Source organism: Arvicanthis niloticus, chromosome 8 (assembly GCF_011762505.2).
Source record: "Arvicanthis niloticus isolate mArvNil1 chromosome 8, mArvNil1.pat.X, whole genome shotgun sequence".
NCBI classification, from domain to species: Eukaryota; Metazoa; Chordata; class Mammalia; order Rodentia; family Muridae; genus Arvicanthis; species Arvicanthis niloticus.
The window spans coordinates 19,581,120-19,602,430 of NC_047665.1; the positions used below are offsets into that span (position 1 = coordinate 19,581,120).

The window sequence follows — 21,311 nt, forward strand, 5'->3', positions numbered from 1 at the left end:
CTGCAGCTTTTACAGACACTGGTGTATTCATCTTCATAAAGAGTACTTCATCCATGAGGCCTTTATAGTCACCACAGATACTTGTATAGATCTTTCATAACAACTTAGAAGTTAGGAGTCTACTTGAAAACCTCCAGTAAAACCCCATGAATCTCCCCAAGATCAGGGGCCCCAACTTCATACATCATTTAGAAGCGGAACCTTCCTTTCGGTCCCTCCTCCTCTGATCATCTAGGTGGACAAGCTGACCATTAATAGCTGGTAGGGATGCAGCTCCAGGAAGGAGTGCCATGTCACAAAGGTCTGCCTGCCGTATGTCCCTGCCCACTGTCCCAGCTCCAGACTCAGGAAAGCAGCCAGTCGTTTACCACTATTATTTCTGGATTCTCACTCTCCACTCAGCATCCAAACACTCATTCTAAAGCCGGAATCATTTTAAAGATAGAAAAGAAGAACATCCCTCTTCACATGCATACTTTTAATAGCATGAAAGTGGTGACCGAGAGGCAAGCACACTGTAGGCGCTCAGCATCCCTTTCACTCTCATAGTGTGGGTGATGAACACACCATTAATGGGACAAGATCTCTTTGGGAAGCAAATGAGGAAAGGGCCCAGTTCATTAAAGAAATGCAACAATGTCATATCAGTGCAACATCTGAGAACTTCCTCCTGTCCTGACGCAATAGCTCCCATAGGTCCGTATCTTCAAGAACATGTGATTAGTCCTTCAAGAGCAAAACACTGAGCCAGCCTCCACATTTCTCAGGAGGAGTTCACACAGAAGACATGGTCTTCTGTCCTTCCGGTGGCCTCCTTTGTCTGGATTGATGGGAAAGCTGAGATATGACAGGCATTCGCTCAGACATGGTCTTCTGTCCTTCCGGTGGCCTCCTTTGTCTGGATTGATGGGAAAGCTGAGATATGACAGGCATTCGCTCAGCTCCAGAACTCTAGGATATCAACAAGATAACAGTCCAGTAGAGTTGCCACTGTATCCATTACTTTCAACTTTCCCCAATCATCTTCACATCCAGTTTAGTCAACTCGGACTAAACTATTTGGTTTACAAGCCAGAGAGTGAAAACCACAAGTGACTCATCCAGGATCATACAATTTTGTGGCTGGACTTCTGGTTGCTCAGTCCATGGTTTTCCCTTCCAAGCAGGGCACTGTACAGTGCTTCTTGATTGCTGCCCTTAATTCTGAGGGACATTCTCCATATTCACTCAGGCTGCTTGTCAGCTAGCAATGCTATGTAACTAGACATTCGTATTTTTAAAAAGAAAAGAAACCCACTTCTTTGAAAAACATGAAAATTCTTCTTTGACAAGAACATGAAGATTAAAAAAATAAATGTGGCACCCCTCTGTATTGCCGCTTTATGGAGGTCTGTTCCAGATGAAAAGGCTCTGCTGAGGAACAGTTCACTGACCTCTCATTTCTATGTACACATAATACTCCTTACTAATAGCAGGACCTTCGCACTGGGAAATTATTTGTTAAATATTTCCCACTGGCTCACAGCTTGCCTGTCAATTTCTGCCAGATGTGAGACATCTGGACTGGTCTAACGAAACAGGACAAATTCAAAGAGATGTATCCCAGATATAGAAGAGGACAACTGTCCTCAGGAGTCTGTCACAGGGCCAGCTCAGAGTGTTCAAATTTCCCATGACCCTGCTCCACCTGCATCTCACCATAGCTTTTAATATGACTGAAAAGCATTCACGAGGTTGACCAGATAGCTGCATGAAACATTAAGCTGACAGCCACAGAGAAGCAGTGATGCTCCATGCTTCATGATCATATGATGGTGTTCAAGATCCTGTGGCAGGGAGTAGTGTGGAACCCACTGTCAAGTGAAGGACTTCAAAGAAAGGTTGCCATCTGAGGGCGGGGCTCATTCTTCTCTTGTCCAGGTGGCATTCAGGCACATCGATCTGATGTGCCCTTGGCTTTGTAAGAACCAGTGGAGACCCGACTCATACAGTTTCTGTCTTGGGAAGGGTCACCGGCCCCAAATGTTTGCTTGGGGAGGTGACTGGAAGAAAAGCTTGTTCTGTACCAGGTTTAGAAATATCTGGAAAAATACTCTGTAGTCGTGCAAACTTCTGTAAAAAGGGAAAAGAAAAGATGTTGAGAAACTAGCCATTGGGAAAACTTGGTGGTTGTCACCCCTCCCCTGAGAGCTGGCTGGACACTTCACTGTGGAAGATCTTGCTATACTCACCACCCCTCCTTCTTTGTAAGCTATATGTACCACCTCCCTGATGTTTCCAAATCTCATCAGGACATTCATTGATTTTGACTTCAGTGATCTCTAGCTCCTACTGTCACAGAGCAGTGTGGAAAGCCAGTGTCTATGGAAGCAGACATCTGCCAACAAGAAACTGAAGGCAGCCATCTTAAATGTACTGCCTCATCATCCTAGTTATCTCCTTTTTTCTTTTCTTCTTTTTCCTTTTTTTTTTTCAATTTATTTACTTATTACATACACAATCTTCTGCCTGTATGCCTGCAAGCCAGAAGAGGGCATCAGATCTTATTATAGATGGTTGTGAGCCACCATGTGGTTGCTGGGAATTGAACTCAGGACCTCTGGAAGAGTAGTCAGTGCTCTCAACTTCTGAACCATCTCTCTAGCCTCTCCATTCCCCAGTTACCTTCTTATGAACAAATAACCCTGCCAACCAAATAGCAAAGTCTAGGAGGTCAGGCATAGAACAATAATTTCTATCCCATGCAGTGGTTGACAGAATGCTTCAATACACAGCAGGTACTCTTGGGAGTCTTTGGTTTTATTTTATATAGTTGCTTTTTATTTTAGAACTATTTTAAATACAGCCTCTATTTTATTTAAAGCACATTTATGAAAGGCTTCATATTTAATGAATGGCACCACCCAAAATACATTCATCTTAAGAATCCTTTTCAGATTAATTGATGTAATCATTCTTTGAGAAATTGATAATATCCAAAAGAGAATCTTAGCCTACTATTCAACAATTCATTTCAAAGTCATGAGTATTGCAAAAATACTCTTTTATACCCTTGCCTGATTATGAAACACCAGCATTTCATTTTGTTCTGATTGTTTTCTAAAATAAACTGGTGAGTTAAATTTGTATTCACATCTAATAATTTTATATAGTTACAGGATATGATGTAATGCTTGTTGATTGATTTTAAAATAGAAATCAGACACATGGTTTACACAATAAGAGAGACAGACAACTGAATAGGAGAATATGGTAGGTGACAAGGGCCAGCCCTGGGATGGCTTCAAGATGGGTCTATCCTGGTCCCTGTGTAGCCAGCTCTTCTGGTAGCCCTGAGACATATGGGGAAGAATGCTTTCCAGTTGGTCAGTTTCAGATGGCCCTGCTCCCTGAGGGCCATAGTCAGTCCAAGTGAACAGCCAGGCAAAAATGGAATTAAGAGCTTCCAAGTGGAGCCTGTGACCAACAGCTAAAAAACATGTCAAGAATACCCAAGTACTGTCAGCTCCCTTCTACTCTAGGGGACTTGCTGAGTGTCCCAGTGCTCTGACTCCTTAGAGTCAAATCTTAAAGAGGATGAAAACTACAAAAATATAAGTAGAGCCACTAAGAGAAAGCAGGCCCAGGGCAGCATGATGACAGGGCCAATACTGTAGCAAAGCCTCAGCCCCAGAATGGTGGACAGTGACACTGGGGCCACAAGTCCTTCAGGTCTTCATGAGACTCCTCAGACTTTCCTACACAACCCAACCTGCCTAACCTCACTGGCTTTAGACCATGTTCCACAAGGCTTTCTAAACCAGAACCAAGTTGGAAGAATCCCCATGTGCTTCCCAGTGTGCAGGCCTCAAAAGCCCAGCCAGCCTTCAGAGTGCCTTTCAGCCTCTCTTTCCATGCCATTCAATGATTCATACTGTCCACAAAACCTATGGGAATCAGCGGGACCCCAGGGACCACGTCACAGCAATTGGTGCTTTCAACAGACACTTACACAAGTGAAAATGATGAGTGTCAGGTAGAAAACGACCAGAGAGAAGAGCAACACAGCTTCTGCCCTGTACTTCCTGAAAGTTGACTCTGTAGCTTCCTTGGGGCATCCTTAAAAAAGAAAAGGAATCCATGAATACATTCAAAGACATTTCGACCCTGCTCCATTTCTGCTTCCTCTGGTCCTAATGTGGCCATCCCTGCCCCCAAATCTGTCAATCAGTAAAGACCAGTCATGGTGGCAGTGACAGCAATCTTGAGAGCTTGCTGTCACATTGCTCTGACCATCTGCCACAGGTTGGGTAGGATGTTTGCTGAGCTTCCAGGGCTGTTAACTCCCTTAACTTCTTGTGACAAGCTGAACTCCCAGGCGAATGACCACAAATTAATGCACTCTGACTAGAAAATAAGGCTGGGAATCTGCCTGTTCTTGTCCAAGAAATCCAACTAGAGTTTTGTTTCATTTGTCTTCTTGAGACCAGGTATTATGTAGCCTAAGTTGGCCGTGAATTCACCATGTTGACCATGATGGCTCTGAACCTCTCCATCCTCCTAGCTCTACCTTCTAAGTGCTTAGATGATAGATATGGGCTACCATCCTGGATTTTATTGGTACTTCAAACTGAACCCGGAGTTTTCCCACACACTAGGTTGAGTATTCTAACCATTGCCAGTTAACTACATTTCTTAGAGATGGCCAGCAGCATGGGTTGGGTGGACCAGTTCCCTTGAGATTTTTGAGGCTGAGGCTATGGACCCAGCCAGGAGCAGCCCAGGAGGAAGGGCCTTGTCCCATCCAGGCACTAGCTGATGTTTGGCTCCTGCTGCGGTGAAGTTGCCAATGGGCTTGGCTCACAGCCTGGGCAGGGCCAGGCAGCAAGCAGATGATTCCAAGAAATTGTTCCCTTGAGTCTTATGGATTTGAGATTGGATTCAAAACTGCAATACAGCAGGTCTAGGCATAGATTCTCACCAGGGTCTATAACTCAATGGAAAAGGTTAAGAGGGAATATCTTAGAGATCACTAACCCTGACCAAGCATTCTGTCTACCTCAGTCACTGTACTTACTATCCTAATGTGATATTTCATTAAGTTAGAATACAGACGTCACTGCCCCCATTTGAGAGATGAGGCTTACATTAAAAGTTAACAGCCAGCTAGTGTGTGTCAGTTAACATTTGAGCCAGATCTAAACAATGCATTGCAGCCTGACCCTTAACTTGGAGGCAATACTGTGTTGGAAGAGAAAATGGAAGGCAAATGACTGTGCACTGTTCATTTCTGTGTGGTCCCTCATCTCTCTCTCTCTCTCTCTCTCTCTCTCTCTCTCTCTCTCTCTCTTTCTCTCTCTCTCTGTAAGCTATTCTCATTTCTTATCCACTTGGGTTGTGGGTCTTCTGTGCACTGAAGAAAGCAAAGAACGGAAAAATGCTTGCACCCTGGGGAAAGTAGGTATTCAACTAATCCATACATTACATGGCAAGTGTATAATTTGTCACTAAAACAAGCAAACCAGGACAGGGGGCTGGAGACTGGAAAGGGTATAAGGGGTGTGTGTGTATGTAGCAGCAGCAGAGAAAATTGCAAATACTGGCTGGCCCTTTAAAAAGCAGTCATGTTCTTGTGAGCTGAAGATCATTGTCTTACTTTCAATAGCTTTCAGATATGTGACATGAGGAGAGTGTAACTGCTGTGCAAAGCCGGGGCCTTATAGACAATATGTTTGTCATTTCTGGCCCTAGTCCCTTAGCAAATGTTGGGCAAAAGTCACTGCATAGATTAAGCCATGTAAAGAGAAAGCAAGGAAATTCTTCAGAGGAATTCACTTTTAGCCACAGATGTCCTAAGCTGCAGGGTCTGATTCTGGAAAAGGAGAGACTTTGGGGACTGTAGAAAGTGTATCCTGGTCTGTGAAAAGAGGGGAAGTGAAGTGAGCTCACCTGTCACCTTCAGAACCACTGTACCACTGAAGTTGCGCTGCCCTCCAAGCTCCTGCAGGGCACATCTGTAGGTGCCAGAGCTGCAGACTGTAGTGTTTTGGATTGTCAAGGAATAAGACCTTCTCCTGGGGGCCTCGAGGGAGCTGTTTTGCTTGCTCTCAGGGAGCTCCAGACTCTCAGTACCACTCTCTGAAACCTGTGAAGAGGCAGCAAGGAGTCGCTTACTGACAGGCTGGCATGAGGGATTTACAACTTGTTTTCACAAAACCATCAAAACATGCATGTTTTTAAAGCAAGACAGGGTGCTTTCTCCACCCCCATATATGTGAATTCCAGGGGAGAAGAGAATCTACAAAAACTCTGAGGCCGTGTTTGCTTTGAAACAAGATAAGACTGCATGTTGTGATTGTAGCACCAGGAACCAACACAAGCTCCACCCTGCAGGGGCGAGAGAGTCACTTGCTGGGAGCATGGGGTGTGTGTGGGGGGGGGGGGCGATGGTGGGGTAGTGGGAATGTGGGGAGGGGCAGGCACAATGTGCATCATTCTGGGTTGGATTTCGCTCTCTTTTAAACGTTCTTTTGTTTTTTTTTTGTTTTTTTTTTTTTCAGATGCTAAGTCACCCACTAGCTGGTTCTTAATTTTGGATGCCAGACTTTTTCTTGGAAAACTTCCTAAATCTATTTTTAAAACCCCCCAAACAATAACAACCACATCACAACAATAACAACAAAACCAAAAATACTGCCAGCCAACTCAAACTCAACTACACCCAAGGTACAGATGTTAGCGAGCGCCTTTGATATTCAGGGTCACAAATGACGATGCTTTATCTCTCTTCTAAGACAGGCAGGAAGATGCTGGGGAAAGTGGGGAGGTTTTATGAGTCAAAGCAAAGCAGCCTATGGAAGGACAGGGACAGACTGACCACCCTGAGGAGCTAGACGCCCAAGTTAGCCAAACAATCTAATTGGCTCTCTCCCTGCGTTCTCTTGGAAGATTGAGTTGTGGGTTGTTTTCAGCATCTCCTCTAAGATGTGACATCCACTACATTCAACATCCACTCTCTTTCCCATCCATACCTAGTGGGTACGTGTTTTCACATGCATGTACGTATATGTTCATGTGTGTGCAGGCATATGTATACGCATGTGTGTGTGGAGAAACTGGGGGACAACCTCAGATGCATTTCTCAAGTGAGATTTACTTTGTGTTTTAATGACAGGGTCTCTCTCTGGCCTGAACCTTTCCATGGACACCAGACTGGGGCCAGCGAACCCCCGACCTGACTGCCAAGCTGAGGCGACAACCATGTGCCACCACATCTGGCAATTTTCACTGTGAGTGCTTGTGGATCTGACTCAGGTCCTCACACTTGCAAGGCCTGGTCACGTTTCTAATCTGCACTCAGTAGGTGGCTCCTCCGCCTAAATGGCTTTAAGCACATCCAGCCTTTGACCTTGCAGCATACTCTTGTCATTTACAAGATTCACATTCAAGAAATGTGCAAATAACAACAACAAGAAACAAAAAAATAAAATAAAATAAAATCACTACTACCATCACCAACCCCCTCCAAACACACACACACGCACCAAAAATGTCTCATAATAGTTTAAATAAATTTACAACTTTGTGTTGGGCCACATCTATAGCTATTCAGAGCCATGTGTGCCCTCCAGGCAACAGGTTGGAAGCACTTTAATTTCAAAGCTTCTAAAATAGATTTTCATTAACAGTAGAGCAGAACATTGCTCTCAGTGCTGGCAGGCAGTCAGCATCCCTAAACAGCCTGGAACTGCCCTTCGCTTCTTGGCTGGGGACCAGTACAAAGCCTTGAGGCATGTGGCATCCCTCACCTAGCCTTTCTATCATAACAGAACCCAGGAGTCACAGTAGGGAAAGGGACAGAACACCAGAATTCTCTGTGTCGTAGTGACCAGTGAATGGGGAACATGCTGCAATTCTTCAGTGTTCAGAGGGGGCACTCTGTCAGGGAACTAGATAGTCAAGGGGTTGGGGGAGACTGGGGGAAACTACACAGGTCCATGTGTGTGTGCAAGCACAAGCACATACACTCTGGGTCAGTTCTGTTTAACATGGGAAGCCAAAGCTGCACCACAAGGTCACCCAGTTTTCATCTGAGCTTTCAATGTGCTGACATTGCAGTGCAGTGGGCTACAGAGACATCTGCTGGCAGATTTATGCTCACTCCCAGAGCCAAGCTGGGGGAAAAAAAATGGCTCTTCTCCGGCTGTCTCTGAACATGAATCCCATTTCTTGACAGTCCTCCCCACTTTTAAAGGCTCCTCACTAAATAACCAAGAGTCTCCAGGAGGACGCTAAAAGACTGGGGGCTTTGGAGTTACAAAAATACTGCAACATTGGGGCTGAGGATTCGGTTCTGTCTGCAAAGTCCTTGTTGTACAAGCATGAGGACCTGAGATCAATCCTTAGCACTGACAAAAAAGTAGCTTGGTGTGACAGCGCATGCCTGTAAACCCTGTGCTGGACCGGTAGAGACAGGAGGATCCCTGGAGCTTGAATGCCAATCAGTTTAGTTAAACTAGGGAGCTCCAGGCTCAATGAAAGACACTGTCTCAAAAAATAAAGGGAGGAGGGATGATTGAGTGACACCCAACAATGACTCCTGGCCTCCCCATTCATGTACACACATGCACACATATGCACACATGTATGTACATGCATGCATACATGTACACACATAAACAGGAGTGATGAAAGGAGGTGGCTGAAGAATCTTCAGAAAAACCAAGAGCGTCCAACTGATCCTAGAACAGATAGAGCTGGCTCCTCATGGCTTCTAACTTTCCCCACCCCTGACCGTCCTGCAGAACTGCCACACAAGACCAGTTTGAGCTGATTAACCCACCTCAGTCTCTGCATAGCCATGGCCAATGCTCCATTCATCTCTCTTTTTTTTTTCTAAATCATTCTTCAATGACAAATATGACTGCAATAGGCATTTAGACTCGACCTGCTTCTGCTTTCCTCCTGGGGAGTTTCTAGTCTATCAAGAGGGCTCTCCCTTGGATCAGAAAAGCCCATTAGAAAGTCGAGGTCAGAACTACAGTGTTCCCTAGAGCTGGTGTACAGGCGGTGATGCTGGGGTGTTTGTTTGTTTGTTTCATAAAGCTAACTGTTGGGACTTGAGAGGCCCGTTGATGCTAACAAACAGTGATGATTGACAGTGGCCTTCTACCTATCTGCAGAGGGGCTTCTTTTGAAACAAGGGAATGAGATACAGAACAAGGCTATCACCACTATCTCCTGCCAAATTCTGCCTTGCTGAATCACCACTGCCAAATACCTCAGCTCTCACGGTTCTCCTCCAAAGACCCTTTTTCCTCAGTGCCACTGAGAACCAGTGCCAGAGAGCTAGCAGAACCCAAGAACTCTTGCCAAATGAGCGCCAGCACTCTGCTGGATAACTAACCACGATGGTGTCCCGTCATATCCACGGGACTCTGTTCAAGTCCCTTGGTGAGCATCTGAAATCCTAGGTAGACCTGAGCTAGTCCTTGGAAAGGCACATGCTTTTCTCCAGTCCATACCCACTCAGGACAGTTTAGTTTCTAAACCATAGGTTTTCTGTTCACATTTTCCACACGCAAAATGCATATCTTTTCTATCTCATTGAAGCGTTTGAGACATACTGTGACTATGGCTTTTACAGTTTGAGGTACGGCAACAAAACTGGTGAGCATTCCTGTTCTCTTCTTCAAAACATTGGGATAAACGATTCATTCTTACCAGGGTCCTTAGCAGTCTCAACATGAGGAACTTGGATCTCTCTCTCTCCCTCTCCCTCCTTCTCTCCCTCTCTCTCTGTCTCTTTCTCCCTCTCTCTCTCTTTCTCTGTCCCTTTCTCCCTCGCTCCCTCTCTCCCTCTGTCCCTCTCCCTTTTCCTCTCCCTACGTCTCTCTCTTTCTCTCTCTCTCTCCCTCTCTCCCTCTTCTTCTCCCTACCCCCCTCTCTCCCAGTAAGGAAGCACTGTACAGTTTCTCTTTGATATATCCAAACTGCTAGTGTCACTACTCTTGTGCGATGGGCCCATTATTAAGTAAAATATGGAAGACTTGAACCCAAGCTACCTGATCCCAAGTATATCTGACAACCACAAGGACAACTTAGTAACTTACCAGAAGGTAGCTTATCCTGTGTGGATAGGCTGAGCGGAAAGGTAACTCATACCCCAGACAAGACAAGTCGTGAGGTTTCTAGCATGCTTCTCAGAACAGCAAACAATGTAAAACTTGGAAATTGTTTATTTCTGAAAGTTCTCATTTAAGACTTTTGGACTATGGTTGGCCACAGGTCATTGAGTTGGAAATAGGTGGACTCATGGCTAAGAGGGATGACCCTAGAACACAGTGGAGAAAGCTGTACAACGAGCAGGAAACATCCCACAGTCCGCTCCTGGTTGTGTATCCAAGGTATATGCAATGTCAGTTGTTCTTGCTTTTGTCGTTTTAAGACATAACTTTCCAAAAGGGAAGAAAAGGTAACCATGAGACTCCACCTGAGACATAGGCTCTTCCTACTAATGTCAAAGTAGCAACTATGTTTACATCTCTGTTATGTGCTCGAAACCAGAGTGAAACACTACGGGTACCCGGAAATCCCTTATGCAAAACTTCGAATATTCTCAAAAGACCCATGGCCAGGCACATGTCATTTTGCACATGTCAAATGAACCAGCTGTGGCTAAAGCAGCACCAGGGACTGAAGATGTCCCAGGGAGCGCAGAAAGGTAGGGTAGCAGCTGGACCAGCCCCCTCTTTGCTTTGAGTTCATATGAACATTTGGAGCTGGCTCGAAACCAACCACTGGCAAGAGCAGCGTTTTAAACATTCCAAGTCCAAAAGTGTTTCATTGCTTCTCTGCAAAGGCATTTTAGGAAATAGTAATTTATAACAAAGGAACCCTTCGATTCATTCACAGCTGAGCATAATTGACGGCAACTGTTTAATGCACGTTCCGCCATGCTAATATTGCCATGCAGAATGGAAAAGCACAACATAATTTGGGCAAATTAATTTCTCAAAATGCTCGTTCCGATGCTGTTTTAAATATCTACACTCTGTGGATTAACTTTTATGCTGACAACTGAACTTTTTTTTTTTTTTTTTTTTGAATCAGAAAAAAAAAAGAAATATCCTGTTTTCAGAAAGTCTAAGGACTTTGATTTGTCTCAAGAACTCCAATTTGAATAAATGACTTAAATATCATATTCTTTCTCTGAGACAAAGACTTGACCTTAAGGAAACCACAAGACCTAAATTAAACTGAGCTTTCTCTTTAATTTGCTGAACATGACATCAAACAAACAAGTACTAATTTTAAGGGCATCTGAATTAAATAAACTTCTTAATGATGGACAAATTTGAGTAAGCACAAGCTAAATAAATAACACGGGCATGGAGCCCATATTTCAACTAAGAACTATTGTGGCTAATGTTTTTTAAAACAAAGTTACGTAATTTGTTCAGATATATTTATTCAAATCTATGCCAACTGATCAGGCCCGGTAGAGCAGCCTGAGGTCCCAGCTAATAGAAGGCTGAGACAAGAGGATGTCCTGCCAGGTCAAGGCCAGCTTAGCCAACTGAGAGAGAACCTGTGAACAGTGAACAAAGTGCTTGTGCAAGCCAGGACAGAGAATGAAGAGGGAAGTGATACTCAGGGGCTTACTGGCCGACAGGTCTGACTGAAATGATGAGCTCCTGGGTCAATAAAGAAACAAGGTGAGGAGTAACCAAGGAAGGTGTCCTAACCTCAGCCACTAGCGTCCACAAACAGGCAAAGATGAGGGAACGCATGCACGCACACATGCACCCACACACGCATGCAGCACGCGCACTCTCGCACGGTGTGAACTTCCTAGAGATGACCGAATTCAACTGCTAAGGCAACATTTCGATTCCTATAGCAAACAAGTTTTGATTACAAACTTGAAGCCTGAGCACCTCAGTTATTATATCCGCTAAACATGTGACCGACTCTTGGCGAAAGGAAAAGTTTCTTTTGAGAAGAAAAAACTGCACAGAATTTAAGCATTTTATCTATCAATTTGATAAACCATGTGTTCAAGTGTCTAAAGATGTCACTGCCGTAAGCCGATGTAGCCAAAGCCTACTGGAACGGTTCTTTGTTAATTGCATTTCTTGTGCACTAACATTCATGTACTTTGGTTTCGAACTCAATTAAAGTGCTAATATAATCCCCATTCATCATAAAAACAGCTCTTTATAATGTGCAAAATAGTTTGGCTCTGAGGTTGATGTCATAATGAGTATAAAATGTATGAGCATTAATGTCAGGGTTTTTTTTTCCTGAGTGTAGTTTTATTAGAAAAATGATTTTCTACATTGAAATGCGTTAGGTCCAACAGACAGAGTCAGATTTATGGCTCTTAACAAGAGTTATGAGTATGGCAGAGGCAGCCTAATTAAGAGCATGGGCTATGGAGTGTGGTGGAGTGGGAGCCATCCCCAGCCCAGTCCTCCCACCATTCCTTCTGTTCTTGGCCAACTGGCTGAGAAGCTCAGGATTAGTTTGTACCATGGGACCCAGGAATGACCACATCTTATTGAAGTGGGGTTGAGCTATATCTGATATTGCATACAACCCTAAGTATGGTACCAATCAGATGGAAAGCCCTAAAGACATGATTATTATTATTAAATACATAGCCAAGGGTTCATTCAGCATACTAAACAGTTCATTGCACACAGAAGATTGTGTGTTCTGAATAAATGAATGAATTTAAGACATAATGGGAACGTGACAGGCACCTTGGCTTCCAAATCAGAAAGCCTGAAGCCGAGTCCGAGCTTCTGCATTCGCTAACCGGGCAGTTTTCAGTCACGCACTTCATCTCTGTGTTTCATGCCCTTGACTAGAAGGGATGTATCATCAAGGTCAAATGAGAAGCACACATGGGCCACTGTGAAGTTGGGAGAACTGGAGGAAGGAGCTGTTGCTATAGCTGATGTTTACCATTCCATCTACAGATGGGTCTTCCAGCTCATCCTTCTTGGCTTCTTTCTGGTAAAATTATCCTAGAAGTCTCAACACATTGTTCTAGGGAGAAATCTCGTGTGTGTGTGTGTGTGTGTGTGTGTGTGTGTGTGTGTGTATTCATGTGGGTACATGTGCATGTGTGCATGTGTGGGTGTGTGTTTATGAGAGAACGCATACATGTGTGTACATGCATGTGTTGTATGTGTTTGTGTGTACATGTGTGTTCATATGAGTGCATGTGTGTGTTCATGTGAGTGCATGTGTGCATGTGTGGGCATGGGTGTTTATGTGAGTACACATACATGTGCATGGGGGGGCATGCATTTGTTGTATGTTTGTGTGTGCACGTGCATCTGTGTTTATATGAGTGCCTATGTGTATGTTCACATGAGTGCATGTGTGTGCTCCTGTAAGTACATGTGTGTGTTCATGTGAGTGCATGTGTCGTGTGTGCATATGTTCTTATGTAGGCGCGCATGCATGTGAAGACCAGAAGACAGTCTCAGCTGCCCTTCCTCCTTAGGCACCATCCAATCTTATTTTCTGCTCATTTACCTTTTCAGATAGTTTCTCACAGTTGGGGACTTTTTGATTGGCTACACTGGCTGGCCAGTAAGCTCCAGGAAGCTGTACCACTACACCCTACTTTTTCATTAATTCTGGGAATCAGACTCCCTCCTGCTTCCACAGCAAGCACTGCACTGACTAAAGCATCTCTCCAGCCCACTACAGAGAAATCTTTAAGGTCTCCAAACACCACCGCCATCTGATTCTCTCAAAAGTCTCATCATAATAAAATGGAAATGTGTTCCCCAGCTAGGAGCCATGTTTCATGGCTCGCATCAACCATCCTGAGGTTGTCATCGTGTGGTGGGTGCCTCCTGGACTGAGCTCATGTCCCTCACCGAACCACACAGAACCCCTTGAGTCTAGAGGAGGCTCATTTGACTCTGGCCTGACATCCTGGGACCTCAGAAACTGACTGTAATGGACATAGGATGCCATCCTAGCCAAGGAAGAACAGCCAGAGATTTGTCCTATAAGAAGAAAAACCTAATCAGAAAAACTGATGTTTGGGAAAAAATATGCAAGTGTCTTTACCTGCTCCTATTTCACTGCCACGGAGAAGCTAGCAATCAAACCAGTATAAAGGCTGGAAAAGATGATAAATGGAATGGCACCAAGCCCGGGGGATATTCACAAAGCTCTAAGGCCAGCTTTTTCTAAAGAAAGAGATCTGTGTTGGCTTATATATGATGGGAATGTGAAAAAACGAGAAACCTAATACATCATGGATAAGCCAACATAATACATTTTCTTTAAGAGAGAATTACAATTCCTTGTAACAGAAAGTCTTAATGGATGGGAGTATACAATTCACAGACAGCTACATAAGGGTGGTACATAGGGCACTCTGCCCATGGGGCCCAGGCTTCTAGATCAGTCCTACTTATGTGCCTCCTCTCCTCAAAGAAAGACATGCTTGAGCTGACTCAGAAAGTCTGATCCAAGATGACTGCAGACAGAGCTTGGGGTACCTTACATCTTCCTTTTCTAGGGGTTCTTCTCCATCTGGACTTATAATCCTCACTAGCCACCAGATCTCCTGGGTTCTGTCCTCTTTGAAGAACTCAGATTAGAACATTGCAGGAGACTCTTGGGCACTCTAAGAATGTGTCACATGACGTTTATTACACTTTGATCTCCCAAGTCAGTACTAGCTCCACCAGGCACACACAGGGGACTTACCCAGAGCATCTCCATACAAACAAACACACAAAACAAAAAGCCAAAAAGCATACTTCAGTGTGTGAAGGAACAAGATCGGTGAAAGATCCTTGGTCCTTCTCCGGTTTGTGGTTCGAGAGTGTTGGTACAAACCTTAGGAAAGCTGGGGGAAGCTCAGTCAGCCCAAGCACAAGCAGAAGGATCCAAGTTACGACCCTAGCCCCTGTGTTGATAACAAGACAAACAAAAAAACTGGGTGAGGGGCAGATGTCTGTAATCTCAGTCCTGTGGAAGGTGGTACAGGAGGATCCCTGGAGTTGGCTGGCTCCAGGTTCAGTAAGAAACACTGTCTAAAAGTATAGGTGAAGAGTATTTGAGGAAAACACCCGAGGAAAGTCTCTTGTCTCCTAACCCATGCACATATTGTGTGTACATACACACACTCACACGCAGGTTTAGAATCATTGCAGAAGTAACCAGAAAGAGATTACGGAAGTGGCTTTAGACAGAGAAACCCTTTTTTGGGTAATTAATTTGATATCAGTCCTGGTTTGCATAAAATGCCTACATCACTGAGACCTTCCGCAAACTTCTCCTTTTTTCCATGTGGTGACAGAACCAAGAATAAACTAAGGGAACCCAGTCCTCATATGATTCAGATTTCCCCTTGTATGCGTAGAAAGCACGTGACTTTTTTTTTTGCTTGTTTGTGTTTCTCTTCAACTCTCAGCCACCCTATTCCTACCCCCACAAGACATAAGGCTACTCTTCAGCCATGGCCATAACCTCAGCGAGCCACTATTCTTCCCTGAGGTAGCCTCATCCTTCCTTGACCACACAGATAGAAATAGCGATGGAGAAAACCCAAGTACATGGAAACGTGTCCTAGCCTTCGATGCGCTAACCTGAAGGGAATCTCAATGCAGTAAAAGAATACTGGTTCCCAAAGATGTGTCTTCCCAGGAGTGTTACATCCTTTCCACCATCGTGAGAAATGTGCTATCCCTTGTGCATGACATCATTCTCTGAGCTGAGAATCCTTCAATGGCTCATGACTGCTGAGATTGCACACCTTGGACTCATAGACGTTTGGACACTCAAGTCCTTCACATTCTGTGTCAACCCTGTTTCCTAGCATCATCTCTCAGTTCACCTGATGGATCCTTTTAGAACACTAGTTACCTTGCTTGTACCAAAAGTGCTTTGCGGGACACTTCTATGCTACCCTGAAAATGTTTACTTGGTCTCTGAGTGTGAATAAGGGCATGTGTACACACCCATGTGTTCTTGTGTGTGGACATCAGATGTCTTCTCTATCTCCCTCAACCTTGTCTGTCAAGACAGGGTGTCTCAGGAAACCTGGAGCTCACAGATTTGACTCGGTTGCTTGACCAATGAGCTTCAGGGATCTGCCTATCTCTGGCCACTTGCACTGGTGTTATACACCCTTGCCATTGAAGCTGCTTTTTGACATGGATGTTGGGGTTCAAAAGTTAGGACCTCATGCTTACACATTGGGCACCTTACTGACTGAGCCATCTTCTCTGTGTTGACTTTGGAATACTATCACCAGGTCCAGAAATGTGGCACATACTTGTGACATACAATAACACAGTATAAATATAAAGGATGTCCAAGAACCAACTTTATGTCTTTCATAGTTTGAGCTAAAAGTGAGTTCTCCAAGGCAAAAAGGACACGTGCCAATGGGGAAAAAATATATATATACATATATACATATATATATGTATATATATATATATATGTATATGTATATATGTATATATATGTGTGTGTGTATGTGTATGTATGTATTATTCACATTTCAGATTTTCAGTCCTTCTAAATTTAATATGGAAATGTTTCCTTTTCTCCCAAAAACAAGAACTAAGCAAACTCAAAAAGCCTGTTAGCTTGTGGGTAGGCCCCCTGGGGGATGGCATCAACCCTGACCCCTCAGGAGGCACGCTGCTCTTTTCAGAGCCCCACCCTTGGAGCTCAGCATCACCCACTGGTGGAGGCAGGACAGACTGCTCCACTCAGTAAGAGTGACCAACACCCAGGGAGACAGCAGTCAAGGCCAGGTAACACTGGTGTGGTGACTAGACTTGAGCTGTCAGACAGCCTCAGGTAAACCATTAACCTCATTTCCAACATTCCTTGCAGCATGAGCATTAGAAATAGAACACTGCCCTGGACCAGCCCAGCCCATGATCTAGCCTAGCCAGGGATTTTCTACCTCCTAAAGGCAAGCGTGACCTATTCTCTGAAGTCACTGCTTTACTTCCCCTTTCTCCCTCCCCTGAAAATCATCTAACCAGAGCGAGTCTTGTGACACACGCCTCTCCCCCCACCCCAGTATCACCCAGAGGCCACATCAGATATCCCCTTTCACTTTGCCTCACTATAGGTTGTCAGGACTCCTAACATGATCCAGGAAGACACTATATCTGTTGGGTAAATGACTCCTCTTTGTTAGCAGAAAGGGGCCCCAAAACGACCAAAGTTGTTCATCTGGAGCTTTGTCCTCTTCTCAGACCTCCAGACCTTTGTGGAAGCAAGCACAGACACAGTGGCACTCCATAAAGACAGACACAGACCCTCACGCAGGGCCTGACATTCAGCACATACATGGTCAACAGCAAAAGAGTGCTGGATCAAAGCACATTTGCCTGTGTTCTCCAACTACCTCCTCCCACACAAGCTGCAATCTATCATAGCTGTAAAAACTAAACTGAGTTATAGTCCCGATGGATATAACTTATTGATTTTTCTATTTCTTCTCCATCATTCATTCTGCTTTGAAAGATAGGGAGAGAGGGCAACTTCGAGGTTTCCTGTTAGGAAGAGCTGTGCTAGAGAGAAGTGGGCCAATGCCGGCTGCATTTGACTTTGCCTTTGATCTTCTATGCTTGTCTCTACTGAATCCCTCCAGCCTCCCCATCACCAGATTAGAAACAAAGAATAAAATGGACACTGTTCCGGACCGACCCATCGGTGTTTGTACAGACACTAACTGGACTCCAACGACTTGGAGTTTTTGGTAAAAGACAAATGAGTTTTTAGAGATATGGTTTGCATGGGTCCTTTCTTAGCCACGAGCCCTCAGCACCAACTGGCTTGTGGCAGGATGTTCTATGGAACCCAAGGACTAAATGGTAAGTAGAATTTTAAGCCACGCGTAACCATCCTTGTGACAGGCAGAAGGCCTGCAAGATGTGAGCCACTGTGGGTAGAACGCTAAACCTCACTCCAAGGGGCTCTGCTTGTACTGAGCCCACACACAGGCAGTAAGTTTTACAACACCAGGATAGAGAGGAGAAGGGGAGGTGAGAAGAGTCAGGCTGGGTTTAAACCTCCTACCTCACTGTTCCCCAGAACATTTCACAAGAAAATGATGCAAAACCAAACCAAACAAACAAAAAAACCAAGCTACTTCATCCGCTGGCCTTATTCCTAGAGCTCTCTATCCACTTTTTGTTACATAAACAACAACAATGCAAATGTATCAATCAGTGGGCCTAAAATAATAAATATGATGGTAATTGTCCAAAAGTCCTGGACAAGAAATAATACATATGAAGATCAAGGAATTCTATGAGTAGATAGAGGTAGCGCCTCTAGTCTCTAGACACCAAGCTCAGAGACAGAGGATGAGAAGAGACAGACGCCTTTTCCGTTTCTCATCAGAGTTTCATTCATATTGAGCAAGCAACTCTACACCCGCTCTTTCTTTCTTTCTTTCTTTCTTTCTTTCTTTCTTTCTTTTCTTTCTTTCTTTCTTTCTTTCTTAAGAAAGAATTTTTAAGAGATCTTCAGGCCAGACCTTGCAAGAACTGTGTCCAATAAACAAGCACATACATTACAGAATGACATCATCTGCCGACATCCAAGGAGAGGTCAAAGGTTAATTGCTATGATTTACTGAACCATTCCAAATGACCCTGTGCGAGAAGATTTAACTTGACAACTGTTTGAACTTCACAGTCTGAAATTTCATCTACTTGTTTCATGAGTACTTTTTAATTACTCCCCTGGGGATATTAATGATGCTTTTTTTTTTTTTAATTACAGTCTGGGAGGGATCATGGTTTTATGTTTCGATCCCTCCTGGAGATGGCTAAGTCCACTGGCTGGCTGGCTGGCTAGCTGGGAGATACTTTATTTTTCTTTACGCAAAGTAATTAAAATGGAAAATCGAGATATCAAGATAGTCTAACAACCCAAGATTTGGAATCTGACAACCTGATTCAAAGCCTGCCTACTTCCCTCCTCTGGGCTCTGTGCCTTCGTTGTCTGTAAAGGAGGAGCAAGCATAGTCCTGGCCTCTTAAGCCCACACTGTTCTGGAAGACAGAGGTAGATAATATTTGTAAATATTTATTCCCACAGTCTGACATATGGTGAGCACTCAAATACTGCTTTTACAGTATTTTAAAGGACTATCGTTTTGCCCACTCAAACAATTTTTGGACTCCTGTTTACTGAGCTCACAGTGAAGAAAGGAGAAATAAGAAAGAAAAGCAGACACACGTGCGTGTGCGCACACACAAACACACACACACATGCACACTGTTCTCTAGTGTTCTACACAGTAGTGGTCTGAGGTCTCCATGGTGCCACTTCCCTCATGGCACCAACTTAAATTCAGTAACAGGGTGGACACTGGGTGCTGGGCAGAGTGCAGAATACACTGGGCATTCATTATCTTTGGGGAATTAACAATCCAGTTGGTTGAGTTGTTTGGGTTTTGCTTTGATGCTTAGTGTTTCAAACCTGGGACATCGTGTGTGCTAGGCAAGCCCTGCACCACCTAGCTACCATCACCACCACCACCTGCCCCCAGTCCAGACAGGTGGTTAAAGTGCGTAAACATACCACGCCACACACACACACACACACACACACACACACACACACACACAGACTTCCTATTCTGCCTTGCATGTTTCAACACTCACACATGTGCAAGCTCTTATAACATCCTTCATGATAGGAAGAAGGCAGCTCTGTGTTTCGTGAAAACTGAGAACATACAGAGGCTTCCTCCTCAGAACCACCCTTGGGGATTTCATTCATTTACCTTAAAACTGAGGTGGCCTCTCTCAGAACCTCCCTTAAAGCAGAGGTGCAAAGGCCGGCTCTATTAAATTACAGCAGCTGGGTTCTAAAATACCAGAGGAATTACAATTTTGGAGTCTGGGGGATCTCACTGAGAGCAAACCTTTCAAAACGTCTTGCCTCGTGCAACCCAATTTCCCACCATGGGAGCAGAAATGCATTCTCTCCTGTTTGGGCCTCAGGCTCCAGCACGTTTCTAAGGAAATCTTCATTCACGGCCAGACCTGACCCCTCAGAGGCTGCCAAGCAAAAGCAAGGTGGAGAACGAGCCAATAGCATGCCTTAGCTGAAAAGAGATGACTGCTCCTAACAACCTCTTGCGGCCAGCCTAAGCCACTTGAGACCCTCTTTGAGATGGTGTCATGGTCACAAGGCACAAGAAACCAGGAATCTAGGGTCATGCTCCCTATCCCATGCCCAAATCTAGGCCCACGTTGCTTTCTCTGCAGCTCTCTGGCTGCACCCACAGGTGCCCTGTCACATGGATCCAATCCCTTTAAAACCTCTGTTAAGATCATTCACGCCAAGCCGCTTTAGATCATGATCTGCAGGGAAACTAACATAAGGGGGTTTGGGCCATGGATGCGGATGAAGCGAGGTGGGAGAAAGTAGGGTATCAGAATGCTTAGAGTTCCCAATCCAGGGTATCAGAATGCTTAGAGTGCCCAATCCGGGGCCTCCGGAGACCCGGTCTCTCGGGTCCCTGTTTCCACTGTCCCCGCAAAGGACCGCGCAAACCCCAGTGGAGCTTACCTTGGCCCAGGACACTGCGTAGGAGAGCTGCGGGTCCCAGGGCGCAGTGCACGGCAAGTCGGCCGTCTCAGAGCAAGCCACCGTCACCTCCCGCATCGCCATAGCGGGCGCCAGGCTGCAGGCTGCAAGAGAGAGAGGGAGAGACAGAGCGGCGTAAGCAAGGCCACCGAGGCGGAGTCGCGGGTAGCACGGGGCGATCGGGCTCGGGGTCCATACCGCAGCCTAGAAGCAGGAGATGGAGGCCTTGCGACATGGCTGGAACGCTGCGACACTGTCCGGGCCGCCCTCCTAGGCGCGAGCCGGGCTCTTGTACCCGCGCTTGGGACTTCCCCGCGTGCCGGCCCCGGGGACTCCCCAGCCGGAGGAGGCGGGTAGCCTGGTCCCCGCCCCGCGCGCGTCCCCAAGTCCGCGTCGCTGCTGCGGCTGGCCAGCGGCAACAAGCAGCAGCTCAGCGGAACGGCTCCGCGCCCAGAGGCTTCAGAAGCCGCGATGGCACGCGACACCAGCTAGATGACCCTCAAACCCATCGAGTGGCTCGTGTAGATTCAGATAGGGTGGGGAGCTACCTCTGAAGTCCAGGGTTGTGACGACTTTGCTACTGTCCAGATTTTGTGATAGTGACAGACACCCTAGACTTCCTGAGAAGTGGCAAACGCCTGCAGTCCTTGGCTTGCTGCCTTCTTTCAGGTTATCACTGGGCCTTATTTGAGCAAGGGAGATCTTTTTATACTAAAG

At 45.3% G+C, this 21,311-nt stretch overlaps 1 protein-coding gene across 2 annotated transcripts; it reads right to left on the reverse strand.

The window, feature by feature from the left end:
• Positions 1-458: 458 nt before the first annotated feature.
• Positions 459-21,062, reverse strand: Cd83 (CD83 molecule). Of its 2 annotated transcripts, XM_034509655.1 has the most exons (5): positions 20,793-21,062; positions 20,577-20,698; positions 5,929-6,124; positions 3,992-4,098; positions 459-2,112 (listed from the first exon to the last, which is right to left on the reverse strand). In XM_034509655.1, the coding sequence occupies exons 1-5, from the start codon at positions 20,827-20,829 to the stop codon at positions 1,984-1,986; spliced, it is 591 nt and encodes a 196-aa protein (XP_034365546.1). In that variant the 5' UTR covers positions 20,830-21,062; the 3' UTR covers positions 459-1,983. The 2 variants fall into 2 exon arrangements, with proteins under 2 accessions (XP_034365546.1, XP_034365547.1); XM_034509656.2 differs by lacking the exon at positions 459-2,112 and having other exon boundaries at positions 3,998-4,098; positions 5,936-6,124; positions 20,793-20,947.
• Positions 21,063-21,311: the final 249 nt, after the last annotated feature.